Raw genomic sequence first — 14,418 nt, 5'->3', positions numbered from 1 at the left:
AGTTCTCTGCACTCCCGCTCAGGCTCTCCCCAAGGCAGTTCAGCTGAGTGCCAATTCCAAAGTCACCAAAACAGTTCACAGGTAAGGCCTTTCTGGTTTGCAGTCTCGCTGCTACTGAACTTACAGTTGCGGGTGGGTTTAGACGGATTGAACACACGCGACCACTTGCTGGTTTTCCACTGTTTTAGTCCTCCTCTTGGGGTCCAGAAGTCTCTCACTGACTCCCTGTATCCTCTCAGGGGTGATGATAGGCAAATCCCACCAGCCAGAGATGCCTGGAGTCCTATCTCCCCAGACTCATGGTGCCCAGATGCAAGGAAGCTGTTACTCGGCTGCCATCTTGCTCTGCCTCCTATTGTCATCCTTCTTTAAGTCTATTGTGTACTGTGAAGTCTCAGGGCAGAGAGGGATGATGGCAGATAAAGCAGATTATATGCTGCCATCTAGAAAGGCGCTGGTCAAATGCTAGAATGCAACGGAATTCTGTGAAAGGAGTTTCTTATCACAAAGAAAACACTTTTTAATATCGAGCAGTATCTTATAATCTATGCTTTGATGCCGTGCCTGTCTTTTTCCTCAGATCAATCATTTAAAGTATTCCTGGAGGAGTCAGCAGATCAGCTGCTATAGAACTGGGAGTTTACTGGCTGACAAAATTACTGCCTGAGGCTCTAGTTTTCAGGGTCATTGGATTCAAGTTTAGCCTCAAGAACACATGGTTCATAGAGGCAGACCTGGCAGCAAAGACTGCAGAGGCAGCTTTTGGCTTTCGATAACCTCAGGGCTGCTTCCAGTTTTAATATTCAGATCCACTCTTCTTGGCCCACAGTACCTTACGTGTCTCCTGATTTCACCTCATGGAGAGACTCAAAAGCTCTGTCCCTTTTCTGGGGTTGGGCATATGGTGCAATCAGAACAGATTTCCAAACCACGCCCTGGTGTTGAATGTAACACAGCAGAGCAAAGACTCCCATTTTGGGGTCATTTCTGGCAGGCATCGCTGGCTGTTATTTTTTTTTTTTTAATGTGTTCCTTGCATTATGATTACTCTGTGTGTCTGCACTATATGTCTGTCTTAGTGTCCCCAAACATTGTCTCTATGAGAACACCTCACTGCCTTTTTCAATTGTGAACCCAAGGAATCTGTTCAGAGATGGTACATTCTCATACCTTGGAAAGCAGCCATCCTGGGGGCTTCCAGGAATAGCAAGGAAGTTCCGGCTGCCCAGGTGGAGCGAGGAGATACCCAGTCACCCAGGGTAGCAGGCAATGTGCTTCCCAACTAAGAGAATCTGGTAAACCAAACAAAACAAGACAAATGACAGCTCCTACGGTGAGGTAGAAAGAAGCAGGGAACTGCAGCTCAAAGGGTCACTTGAAGTTAAATGTAAGTCACGTGTCTGGAAATTTTATGGGTTTTGTGTCATTTTCACTCTGCCTCCCCAGCTCATACCACCTTCAAGAGCTGGAATTTGGGACAGACGTGGGTGTGCGGCGCCCTCTCCTCTCCTGTGCTGTGGAGCTGCTGAGCAATGTGCCTGAGGTCCTCCTCACTGGCCAGGGGATTCAGCTGGTCCTGCACCTCATACACAAACTGCTGCAGTGACATCAGCTGGCTGGGCCCATTGAGCTTCCTCCAGGAAGGCAGTGTGGAGATGATTTTCTCACACAGGTGAGTCATAGGAGAGCAGACCTACAACAGGTGGGGCAGGACAGGTGACCTCGCTCACAGTGTGGATGCTCTGAGGAGGACCCAGGTAGAGATGACACCTTTCACTCAGGCATGTTGCACGGGGTTGATTTGATAAAGGACTAAACACTTTTATGGCTGAGTACTGGCTGGGCTGGTTATTTTTTTACAGTTGTTTTAAACCAAATCTATTTCTCAAACATAAAGTTTTATAAGAGGCTTTTCAGTTCTATTGATCATGTCAAATAGATGGTGAAACATCCAAAAATGTTTTTGGAATTGTGGACTCGATCATTCAATCCACTAATATTCACCACCTCCTAATGTTTACTCACTTCTTCCTCAGTCCTTTGCTCACTTACTTCCTCCCTCACTCTCTCCCTCAATGGCAGAGCAGCCGATCACGCCACAGCTGGGTTCAAAATCGTCACTCACTCTCTCCCGCTTAGAGAAGGCAGCCTTAGTCCAGATATGGTGGGGACGCCTAGGACCTTCTACAGGCTCAGATCACTTGCCCACTAGTTTCTGTGACCAGAGTCCTCCCAGGACTCACTAGACACTCCTCCATCTGCTCGTTCTGACATAGTGTGACCCACTCAGGAAAACAAGGGTTTCTGGTACTCAAGGGCCAAGTTTTTTTAAGAGAGGAGTTTCCTGAGAATCTCTAGAGCATGATGGGAAAGGGAGCCTGGTGTTGACAGGGCAGTGTTTTGGAAGGGGGCGGGGATGCAGCAGGAGGCGGGACGGGAGAAAGGCACACACCTTCCCCGAGTGTGGGCCTTGGCTTCAGTGGTAGCAGAAGAGCATGTGAGCACTTTTCCACTTTAGCATTTTTTCCATTTCACACATTTACCCTTTGATTACCAATTTTGGTGAGCTTTTCAAAGACAAATACTATGGATAGTAGCCTTTTATGTATCAAATGTGTTAAAAATGTTTTTTCCAAGTCTATTCTACCCTTCCTTTGTTTATGGAATTCACTTGCCAGAAAAAAATTAGAAAACACTTTATGTTGCTAAATTGGTATGTTTTCTCTGAAAACTTCTATGGTTTTCTTTCTTTCTTTCTTTTATTTTCTTTTCTTTTTTTTTTTTTTTTTGAGACAGAGTCTCACTATGTCACCCTCAGTAGAGTGCTGTGATGTAACAGCTCACAGCAACCTCAAACTCTTGGGGGTAAGCCGTTCTCTTGCCTCAGCCTCCCAAATAGCTGGGATCACAGATGCCTGCCACAATGCCTGGCTATTTTTTATTGCAGTTGTCCTTGTTGTTTAGCTGGCCCAGGCTGGGTTCAAACCTGCCAGCCTCAGTGTATGTGGCTGGTGCCATAACTACTGTGCTGTGGGCGCCAAGCCAAAAACTTCTATGGTTTCCTATCTTAGTTTAGAAAGTTTCCCAGTACCTACTTATAAACCTTTTTTTTTTTGGAGGCAGAGTCTCACAGTGTCACCCTTAGTAGAATATTGTGAAGTCACAGCTCACAGCAACCTCAAAGTCTTGGGCTCAAGCAATTCTCTTGCCTCAGCCTCACAAGAAACTGGGACTACAGGCACCTGCCACAATGCCCAGCTGTTTTCAGAGACAAGGTTTAGCTCTGGCTTAGGCTGGTCTTGAACCTGTGAGCTCAGGTAATCCACCTGCCTTGGCCTCCCAGGTCCTGGTATTTCAGGCATGAGCCACCTTGCCCAGCTCTCCAGTACCTAGTTAGTTTAAAAATACATTCTCCTAAATTTTAAGTCATGATATTTATTTCTTTTTCATTTAAAAGTTTTAATCTATTTATTTTTAGATAATATAGACTCTGAAGTATAGGTGTCCAACCTTACCTCCTTTCATGCAAATCACCAGTGGTGCCATGATCATTCACTAAGTAAGCTTTTCCCTGAATAAATTAAAATATCTTTATTTTTGATTGCATTTCCATAGATATTGTGATTTACTTCCATACTCCCTAAGCATTTCCTGTTATTTAGCTGTATTTATTATATATCCCATGTGTTATTAATTCTTCCATAGAAATTTTAAGAAAAAATATTGGCCGGATATGGTGGCTCATACCTGTAATCCTAGCACTTTGGGAAGCTGAGGTGGGTGGATTGCCTGAGCTCAGGAGTTCGAGACCAGCCTGAGCAAGAGTAAGACCCCCATCTCTAAAAATAGCTGGGCAGCTATAGTCCCAGAAACTCACGAGGCTGAGGCAAGAGAATTGCTGAGCCCAAAAGTTTGAGGTTGCTGTGAGGTGTGATGCCACGGCACTCTACTGAGGGCAACAGTGTGAGAGTCTGTCTCAAAACAAAAAATAAATAACAATGTCACGTTTCACAGAAATAGAAAAAACAACCACATAATCATATGGAACCACAAAAGAGCCTGCACATAGCCAAAGTAATTCTGAGTGAAAACAACAAGGCTGGAGGCATCACATTATCTGACTTTTACTTAAACAGCATGGTATTGGTAATATCACATAGACACATAGAGCCATGGCACAAATGGCAATTGAATTTCCTTGCTTTGCTTTCTTTTCTTTTCTTTTCTTTTCTGAGACAGAGTCTTACTCCATGCCCTAGGTAGAGGTGCTGTGGCACATAGCTCACAGCAACTTCAAATTCTGGGCTCAAGCGATCCTCTTTCTTGCTCAGCCTCCTGAGTAGCTAGACTATAGGCCTGCACCACAATGAGTGGCTATTTTTTTTTTTTTTTGAGACAGAGTCTCACTATATCATCCTCAGTAGAGTGCTGTGGGGATCACAGCTCACAGCAACCTCAAACTCTTGGGCTTAAGTGATTCTCTTGCCTCAGTCTCCCAAGTAGCTGAGACTACAGGTGTCCACCACAAGGCCTGGCTATATTTTTTTCTATTTTTAATAGAGACAGGTCTTGCTCTTGCTCAGGCTGATCTCGAACAACTGAGCTCAAGCAATCCACTAGCCTCCCAGAGTGCTAGTATTACAGGTGTGAACGACAGCACCTGGCCCCACCAAGTGATTTTCAACAAAGGTGCCAAGAACACAAATTGGATAAAGAACACCCTCTTCAATAAATGGTACAGGAAAAATTGGGCATCTATATGCAGAAGAATGAAACTGAACCCCTATCTCTCAGCATATGCAAAAATCATCTTAAGATAGATTGGAGATTTACATGCACAACCTGAAATTATAGAACTATGAGAAGAAAGTATGGAGAAACAATTCAGGACACTAGTCTTGCAAAGATATCACAGCTAAAACCTCAAAAGCACAGGCAACAAAAACAAAAACAAATGAATGGGACTAAAGATAAAAAACTTTTACACAGCCAAGGAAACAATCAACAGAGCAAAGAGACAACACTTTGAATGAGAGAAAACATTACCAAACTATTTGTCTGAGAAAGAATTAATATCCAGAATATACAAGGAACTCAACTCAACAGTAAGACAACAAACAAACAAAAAATCCTTAAAAAGTAGTACTCAGTACTAATATGAAACCAATAGATAAACAACTACATGCCCACAAGAGATAAAAACACAATAATATTCAAGTTGGAGAGGAGATGGGAGGAGGGAAAGGGGGAAGGGGAAAGGAGGAGGGAGGGGATTGGTAAGCTCTCACCCAGTGGGCACAAGGTAAGGGTATGCCGCACGTGTCCTGGGTGAAGGGCTCAACTACAACTTGAACTTTACCTCAGAAACCCAAACAATGTAGCCTCATCATTTGTATCCTTATATTAATATGAAATAAAAATAAATAAGTGGGCAAAGACATGAATGAATATTTCTGAAAAGAACAAATGCCAACAGATATACGGCAAAGTGCTTAACATCACTAATGGTGAGGGAAACGCAAATCAAAACAACAATCAGATATCAACTTACTCCAACTAGAATGGCTATTATATGAGACAAAAATTAACAGATGCTGGTGAGGTTGTACAGAAAAGGGAACTCTTACATTCTGTATGGGAATGTAAATTAGTACAGCTGCAGATGGGACACATGGGGCAGAGACAAGCTCCCTTTGGGGAATGACTTAAGCCCTGTCAAACGTAAACCTGAGATCCCTCCCTGGACCAGGTGCTGCATACTGTTCAAATAGGCGTTCTGGGTGTCCATGGCCTTGCTGGACTGGTCGTTGGCCCAGCAGTGCAGGTTTTGGGATGGGACTGCGAACACCTCCAGCATCCCTTTGGTGAGGCCGGGCTCAAACATCATGCTGCCACTGCACACGCTCACGTTGTCACAGCCTGGGTACAGGTTGTTGATGCTCACAGAGACTGCGGGCCAGAAAGGATGCAAGTGAGCCCTTGTGCCGGGCAGCAGGCCCTGCTCTCCCTCCCGCCTCGCTGTCCCCACCGCACTCTGGCTTCAGACTGGGTGGTGTGTGCCCACAAGTGTGCTGGGCACAGGGAGTCCCAGGGAGGCCATGGAATTTCCCTTCCCTTCTACCTCCCTATGACACTTATCTGCCCTGCTCTGCGCCCTGAGAGGCTGGCCCTAGGGGCTGTGTCACCAGGCTTGCTTGCCATTTGTTGTCTGCCTAGGGCCAGCCAAGGGGAGGCACTGGAGAGGATGGAATGAGAGAAGGGCCCGGATTTCCTCCCTTCTAGGGCTTCCTGCTCTTCTCTGACAGCAGCTGTGTGTCTCCATGGCTCTAGCTCCTGCTGGGCGGCTTCTCTCTCTAACACACAGGATTGTTTTATGTTGGATGCAAAGTGATTTTAGACAGTAGTAGGCCATGGCACTAAATAATGCTGAGTCACACAACCCAGAAGTTTTCCGTTTTAAAGTTCCCTAGAAGGCCTTTCAGATACTCTAGCAACAAGTCTCAGTTTGCAGCCTTAAGATTTTAGCATCTCCTCAATACTTGCTCATCTTCCCTTTTAATAACAGGCACTGGCCATGAGCATGCAGTCAGACTGTAATCACATGGTTCGTGTTCATTGTATTTATTTTTATTATGGCAGTGGTGCTGGTTTTCTCTTTAGGCAAAGGATTTTAAGTGTTCCATTTTTAAACCAAGAGATTTTAGTAAATAAGAAAAGGTGAGAATTCCAGAGGCTCCGAGCACAGAGGAACAGCTAGACAAAAACCAAATTAAAAAGGCAGTGGAAGCTCTCTTGGCACATTGCAAGTCCAGGAAAAACAATAATGGATTCCTTTAGAATGAGAATGAAAACTTATTTTTAATGGTGATATTATGGAAAATTCCAAGTAAAGAATTGAGGATCAGATTGCCCTTGCCTCATGGTATTCCATCAGATTTAGAAGAAATCTGTTTATTTACCAAGGATGAACCCAACAAAACTCCTGAACAGACAGAATGTTTCTATAGAAAGCTTTTGAACAAGTATGGCATTAAAACCACATCTCGGATTATACCACTCCAAACTTTAAAAAAGGAATATAAACCCTATGAAGCCAAGCTCCGCCTTATGAGTAGTTTTGACTTTTTCCTTACTGATGCCAGAATTTGGAGGCTTTTACCCACACACATTGGGAGACATTTCTATCAAAGAAAGAAAGTTCCAGTATCTGTGAATCTTCTAACCAAGAATTTATCAACAGAGATCAATGAATCTATAGGTGGAACAGTCTTAAACATCTCTAAAAGTGGTTCTTGCAGAAATGGAAGAATGTGAAACTCATGTTTGTGAAAACTGAGAGATCGGTTGCCCTCTCCATCTTTTCTTCATTTGTCACCAGTTGGGATGAAACTTCCAAACATTATCTTCCTAAGAAGAAAAAGGTGACAAAGAAAAGTCCACGATGAGGACGTCTTGAAAAACAAAAATGGAAGAAGAAAAACAGAAAGATACAGCAACAGCCTTCATCAGTCTTAACAAAAGGTGATATAGCACCTAAAAGTGGTGCTCCGGTGAAGAAACCTAGAACCCAGAAGGAAAAGATCCCAGAACATGGGAAGAAAAAACGTGGCAGAGTAAAAGCCCAACTTAAATTGACAAACGACTCTGAAGATGAAATTCCACAGCTGGTACCAATAGGAACAGCTCCAGCTAAAGAAAATGTAGAGACTCAAAAACATGCCACAGGAAAGAAGTCTTCAAAAAAGAGTTCTGGTTCCACTACACCTCATGGAAAGAAAAGAAAGGCCTTGTCAGCTCCAGACACTGTGAAAGCTGCAGAGCCTGAGACCCCAGGTGAAACGCCAGGAAAGGGGCCAAAAATGAGAGAAGAGGCAGAGAAGGAAAGAAATCCTTTACTGACAAAAAAGAGACCCAAGACAGACTCCAAAAAAGCCAGAGGCCAAAGTCTTTGCTACTTCTACTAAATCTGCAAGAAAACCTCCCCACACCCCTAAACAATTGCCCAAAGTCCCTCATTCTACCTAAAGTCAGTGATTCAACCAGAGGTAACATCCAAGCTACCTGAAGAGCATTTTAGAAATAATCGTGTCTAGCCGGGCTTTGTGGCAGGCGCCTGTAGTCCCAGCTACTCCAGAGGCTGAGGCAAGAGAATCGCCTAAGCCCAAGAGTTGGAGAATGCTGTGAGCTGTAAGGCCACGGCACTCTACCTGGGGCGATAAAGTGAGAATCTGTCTCTACAAAAAGAATAAATAAAATAAATAAAAAGAAAAGAAATACTCATGCCATGATCCCCATTGTAACCTCCAAGTATGGCCTAGATTTAAATATTTTTTTTTAAACCACTATATGTAATTCTGATAAATGTTCTGGGTATAAGAACCAGTGGTTTGAAGTAAAATCTATTTTGTAATTGTTCTTCTGTGTATTTGCTAATAGAGGAATAATAGAATGCTCTGTCATTGTGTTTATTATTAAAGTAGAATATTTGCAAAAGAAAAGGTGAGCCAGTTTAAAGGAAATACTATGTAAATAATGGTGGAATACGTGGGGTTGGTGGTTAGCTGAATAGCAAAGTCTAATTCTCCTGGTGACAAAATAGACACCATGCTTGCCCAGCACAGCCCCAAGGTGTCCTCACCCTCCCAGTTGCTCACTGGCCTACCAGCCTCCCATCCCTTCTGAGACACCGGCAAGGTGTGGGCGGAGCTGTCTGTCTGCCTCAGGGCCAGGCTCCAAGTGGGTGCTCCGTAAATATTTATGAGCAGATACACTGGGGAAGGGGTTAGAGGTGCTGAATGGTACTAGGAAGGACTGCTAGTTCACAATTCACTCCTCAGACATTGCAAGGTACTAAAGGAAGTGACATTTCACCAGGCAGTCTGACATTTAAAATCTGTGCTCCAAACACAAAGGTAATCCTGTACGTAAAACCAAACCTTTAAGACTGAAAAGGGGATAATGGGAAAATCCAAAGGCGGGGACGAGAAGGGAAAAGCAGACCCAAAGGGCTGGGCATGGTGGCTCACCCCTATAATCCTAGCACTCTGGGAAGCTGAGGCAGGTGGATCGGCTGAACTCACAGGTTCAAGACCAGCCTGAGCCAAAGCGAGACCTCACCTCTAAAAATAGCCAGGCGTTGTGGTGGGCGCCTGTAGTCCCAGCTACTTGGGACATTGAGGCAAGAGAATCACTGGAGCCAAAGAGTTTGAGGTTGCTGTGAACCATGGCAGTCTACCAAGGGCAACAAAGTGAGACTGTGTCTCAAAAAAAAAAAAAAAAAAAAGGAAAGGAAAGAAAGCAGACCCAAAGGTAGGGCTGGATACAGGGAAAGGAGGAGGGGCAAAAGGTGGGAAGAGTTAGTCTTAAAAACACACAAACACACACACACTTCAGATTATACAATCAGAAAAGTTGGCAAACAGGAAGGTAAGAAGAAAACAAACAAGAAAGGGATTTGTTCGGTAAAACTTGTATTCAATAAAAATGCTTCACTCAATGATCCAGAAGGTCACATGTGGCCCCGAAGACCTCAGCTTCTCCAACCCTGTCAACACAGCCAACACTTTAGTGTATTTCTCTGGACATCATAGTCCATGTCTGACAAAAGCTAAGAGGTTTACCTAAAATAAATTTGTCCATTTAGCTGTGACCTGGAAACTGTGTCTAGGTCACCTGTCAGGGCCAAACCTTGTGTCCAGATGACCACTTGTCTGGGTCAATCATGTGGCAATGGGCTTGCTGAGTGGAGCAGACACTATTTGGTAGTTTGCAGTCATTCCTCCTCAGTGACGGTTCTTATTGGGAGGATAAGAGGTCAGGACAAGGTTAGTACGTGGTATTACTATAGGAACAATTTCATGGGAAATGCTGAAATCCCAGAAGGAAATCTTTCCCTTTGCTGACTACTGCCTGGTGGTATAGAGGGCCCCGCCCACAGGCTGTTCTGGGGGCATCAGGAGGTCCCTTCAGGTGCCCTTTCTGCACTTCACTCCTCCTGTGACCTCTGATGTTGCCCTTCCTTCTGTGGGGCACCACTCCACGGCCTTAGGGCCTACAAGGCTGAGTAACGCATGTGTCAGCTAGACAATGGTGGTGTGAGGCTCACTAGAGGTCACTGCCAGCCGGAATGCCTGGCCGGGGGCTCTGAGATGTGTCAGCCAGAATCCTGCAGCCACCCTCCTCTCAAGCTCCACTGATCATCCATGGAAGCCAGGGCTGATTGGCCTCCTGAGGGAGCTGGTCCCGCTCAGCTACTGGAAACAGCGCGGATGCATCTGTCCACCAGGAGGACACACGTTCTGTCCTGTCTCCTGGCTCAAGCTCAGCCTTGCCTTCAGCATTCTCAAGAGAATGATGATGGCAATGGGCCAAAACTCTGAAAGCATGCAAACTTCTGCTGTCTGATGATATAAATGTCCCCATGTGGGCAACTCCCTGTGAAAGGAAAAGGGCCTGATGAATCTAGAGAGATCACAAGTTCCAGAGCCTGGCCAGGGAGAGAGCGGAGCTTGGTCCACCAGGCAGGCGCAGTGCCACTGTGAGGGACAATGCAGCTACTTCCAGAATAAGGTCCCATCCTGGGATGCCCATGCTCAGCTGTGCTCAGCTGTGGCCTTTCCTTAGTTGTCCAGCAAAATCATGCTGCGTCATCCAGTCCCCAGCCTGCACAGTCCTGTCTGAGAGTCCCACAGTGCTTTATATCTGTGCCCAGCTCTGCTTTTCCAGGGTGCTGCTTGGTGCTGACACACAAGCTGAGAGGCTGACAAGAGACTGGTGACTTGGCCAGTCAGTGCTGGTGGTATCTTCTCTGTCCCAATCACCATTGGGGCCGGCTGCTGAGGTAAGCCTCCTGACAGCAGCCCCCTCAGACGAGAGGCTGCAGGTGCACCCACCAGGAGGAGCTCATCCCACATGGGCAGGGGAGAAAGTGCTGTGGGGCCTGCAGCACAGCCTCCTGCCTCCCTAAACCTTGAACAGATGCTGCAATTAACTGCAGATGAGTCCCCTTCCTTCCAGGGACTGTCTGGAAAAAACACGCCCACACCTCTGGAGCAGAGGGGCCGTGTGGGCAGTAAGCAATGTGGCCCTTAGTGGGGCCGACACCTATTCTGTCCTTGCCAGGTCCTCCCAACACATCTGGGACAAAATTCCCCCTCTTCTATTGAAAACAGGTGACATTAACCAGGGGTCACACCCTCCCATGCATTTCTGCTCCACTGGACTGTCCTTTATCCACTGATTTGAAATGTGATAGTTAACAGACTAAATTTTCTTCTGGGACAGACTTGTGCTTCTGAGCTCCCTCTCCTGCTCAACGGGACTCTTGGGGTTGGGGGAAGGGGTGAGCAAGACCTTCATGAAATGTAGAGCCTGTGTCCCTCAAGGTGGGGCAGCTGCTCTCCTCCCCACTAACCAGGCAGGAAGGCCAAACCAGTGTGGCCAAAGCTTCTGATCTTCCACAAGACTACAAACATCTCACTACAGGTGAGATATCTGGATTATAAAGGTTGGCAACAAATTCAGACTTTCTCCTCCCTTTTCATCCTCAACGGATTACTGCAGTTGTCAGACAGGGCCCTTCTACTTTGCCTAGGCACACACACCCGATATCCCTGAGCTCAGGTTACTTTTCTCTGAAATGAATTAGTGACACAACCTGAGAATCACCTGAGAGGATGGTGGCAGCACCTGGGTCCCAGGTCAGCACGAGCCCTGCTAATCCTACGGGTTCCTTCTCACAGGATCTCGCTTCTAAAGAGGTTTACATACACACGCCTTTGGTTTTTGTGTCCCCAAGGAGCAGCAACCTTACAAGCTGGACCACCTTTTGGGGTCTCCTTTGCCTTGTCTTGTGTCTTTCTGGTAATGTCACTCTCTTAAGACTTGCAATTCCCCAGAGGACTTTCTCAGAGCTGCACTTCCTAAGACCACAAACACACTTGCTCCCAGGAGCAGGGGACACATATGGGACTGTCTCTCCCTTCAGTTCCCCTTAGTAGTCACGGCCAGAAGCCCCTGAGATGATGGGACAGCAGATGGGTTCTAAAGGACTGAATGGCAGGGATTGAAGGAAGAGCAGTGTCCTTCTGCCTAAGCACACGGTAGCGGGAGCCGTGCACCCCCGGCCAGTTGGCTTGAATTAGAAACAGCCATGGGACCGGAAGCTGCTCCGACTATGAGGGTGCCGAGGATCAGGGGAGCAGCCTCCTCATCAGACCCCCAAGGTCACGTGCTGAGGGCAGCTGATGGCTCCTCTAGTCCCCTTCAAAGCTTCTTCTGTCATAGCTCCCAGGTCCCACTTCTCTCTAAGCACTGGTAAGGTAACTGTCCACCTGGTGGGGCAAATTTACAAAGCGGCCACCCCGAGCTGCATCAAAGACTAGACACGGAAAACTGACCAGAGGGAGATGATGGAGGGGTGCCTGTCCTCTGAGGCTGAGGGTGGAGCAAGAGGTGAAATATCTCCTTCCTGGGACCTCACATGCCAGGGGCATGACCTTCACACCTGAGTAGGCCTCGCGAAAATGCTGGGCAGTGACAACTTCATCACACACACACACACACACCTGCTCATAGCCATTCACAGTGCAAGGACCTTACCCCAAAGCAGGAGGGAGTTGCTTCTCTCTAGGGGTGACAGCAGGAACTGTGGGAGGAGCAGAGTGAGAAGGTGACACTGACCTGGACACCGACAAAGGAAGGCCCTGATCATCAAATCTGGAAAACGAGTGCCTTAAATAATCTTCCCACTGTGTCACTAGTAAGCACTGGGTCAGGCACCAGACACTGACTCGCAGGCTCTCTGACTCAGGGCAGCCACCTGACCCCTCCCGGCTGCAGTAAAATGGTGGTAGAAACTCCCTGGAAGGCTGTGGTGTGGCTTGACTGAGGAGTCACATGCACTTTATTCTGCCCGGTTCTTGGCACAGTTGGGGCTCAGTAATTATTAGCATGTGTCCCAGCCATATTGCATCACATGAATTAGAAATCCTCTCTAGTTAGTATTGCCTCCCTACATTTCAATTCTACTACTGTATTCAGAGAAAGGAAGTGGAAGAGGGTGTGTAAATCTCACCGTCCCCTGGCTACACACGCTCCTCAGACCTCCTCCCTCACTGAGAAAGGAAGTCACCAAAGCAGACTTTAACACTTTGGTGTTCCACCCAGGGACAGACCTGTTTTCTTTTGTATGAATCTGAGGCTTTGTGTGGGAAACTCAATTGACTTTGTGTGGGAAACTCTACTAAGGCCTCTTTTCGTATCTTCAAAACCATCAATTCCTTCCAAAGGGGGTTCAGGAACAACCATGGCCAAGAGGGCTCTGTCTTCTCCTGCTCCCCGCAGGTGCCCCTCCCCCAGGAGGACAGGCAGCCGTGCAGTGCTAGGAGTGAGTCCTGCCAGCCCTGCTGTGAATCCATAACCTTGTCTGTGGAAGGCCAGGGAGATGGCGCAGCTTCCTCAAGGAGGGTTCCTGTGACCAGACCAACAGACGTGGAAACACTGAGGGGCCTTTGGAAGCCACTACCTGACTTTGACCTGAGCAGGAACAGGGCTCCCTGGGGATCTGACTTTGCTGCTCAGGTTCTCACAACACTGGGTGTCCCTGCAGCCCTCCAGGAAGAAGCATGAGGGGGTTGGTCCTCCTGACCCTACCTGGACTGTACTGTGCTTGGGCCCATGTTGTCTGTGTCTTCTGTCTCCAAAGACAGAGGTCTGGGGAGGGCCACATGCATAGTTGCATGATGAGCCTCAGTTTCTGTGGCTATGACTTCTGTGAGGCCTTTGTTCTGCTATTATCAGGGCAGTTTGCCATCACTGGACCGGAGGGGCTCACATAAGGCCACCAGCCAGCCTGACCCATAATTGAAAGCCACTAAAACCACCGGATCAAGCCACAGAAACAGAACCTTCTCTCCTAACAGAGCAGTGCAGAGTTACCGCCTATAGATCAAGGGCCCTGGAGAGGCTTCCTACCTGTAGACTTAGTGGCCAGAGGCGAGGGCGGGAATCTGCTGGAACTACTGGAGGACAGTCTGGGCCAGCACCTCAGCAGCCCGCACTTGAGAGACTCCACCAGGGTGGTCTTCCTGGCTGCAAGTGGCCGAACAGCTTGAGCTTGATGCTTGGCTGCAGGTTCTGTGAGGGCCTGAGCTGCTGGACGAAGAGTCCTCGGTGTGTATCCTGAACAGGGGAGAAAAAGAGCTGATTTGTCACAGAAAAAGACTCAAATCATGATTCTCACAGTTCCTAACATCCCTTCTCCAATTTTTTAAAATTGTTTTTTATTAAATCATAACTTTACATTAATGCATTTATGGGGTTCAGGGTACTGCTTCAATATACAATGTGAAATGCTTACATTGAACTAAGTAACTCATCCATCACAATTATACTCATTTCTTAATAGTTTTGAAATAT

The 14,418-nt window shown here is 46.8% G+C and overlaps 1 protein-coding gene and 1 pseudogene across 2 annotated transcripts in view; one reads left to right on the top strand and one right to left on the bottom strand.

Annotated features, from left to right (window-relative positions):
- Window positions 1-14,418, bottom strand: part of LOC128597885 (death-associated protein kinase 1-like) — a 50,898-nt gene that overhangs the window by 9,264 nt on the left and 27,216 nt on the right. The window contains 4 exon segments of the mRNA XM_053608331.1: window positions 1,171-1,292; window positions 5,761-5,949; window positions 13,975-14,094; window positions 14,097-14,181. Of these exon segments, the coding sequence (XP_053464306.1) occupies window positions 1,171-1,292; window positions 5,761-5,949; window positions 13,975-14,094; window positions 14,097-14,181 (516 nt within the window).
- LOC128569080 (ribosomal L1 domain-containing protein 1-like) lies at window positions 5,966-8,025 on the top strand (annotated as a pseudogene). Its single transcript, XR_008375272.1, has 2 exons — window positions 5,966-6,052; window positions 6,718-8,025. The product of XR_008375272.1 is annotated as a ribosomal L1 domain-containing protein 1-like (transcript).

Source organism: Nycticebus coucang, chromosome 2 (genome assembly GCF_027406575.1).
Source record: "Nycticebus coucang isolate mNycCou1 chromosome 2, mNycCou1.pri, whole genome shotgun sequence".
NCBI lineage: Eukaryota > Metazoa > Chordata > Mammalia > Primates > Lorisidae > Nycticebus > Nycticebus coucang.
The sequence above is the reverse complement of the archived record's forward strand: the minus strand, read 5'-3'. Positions and strand labels throughout refer to the sequence as shown.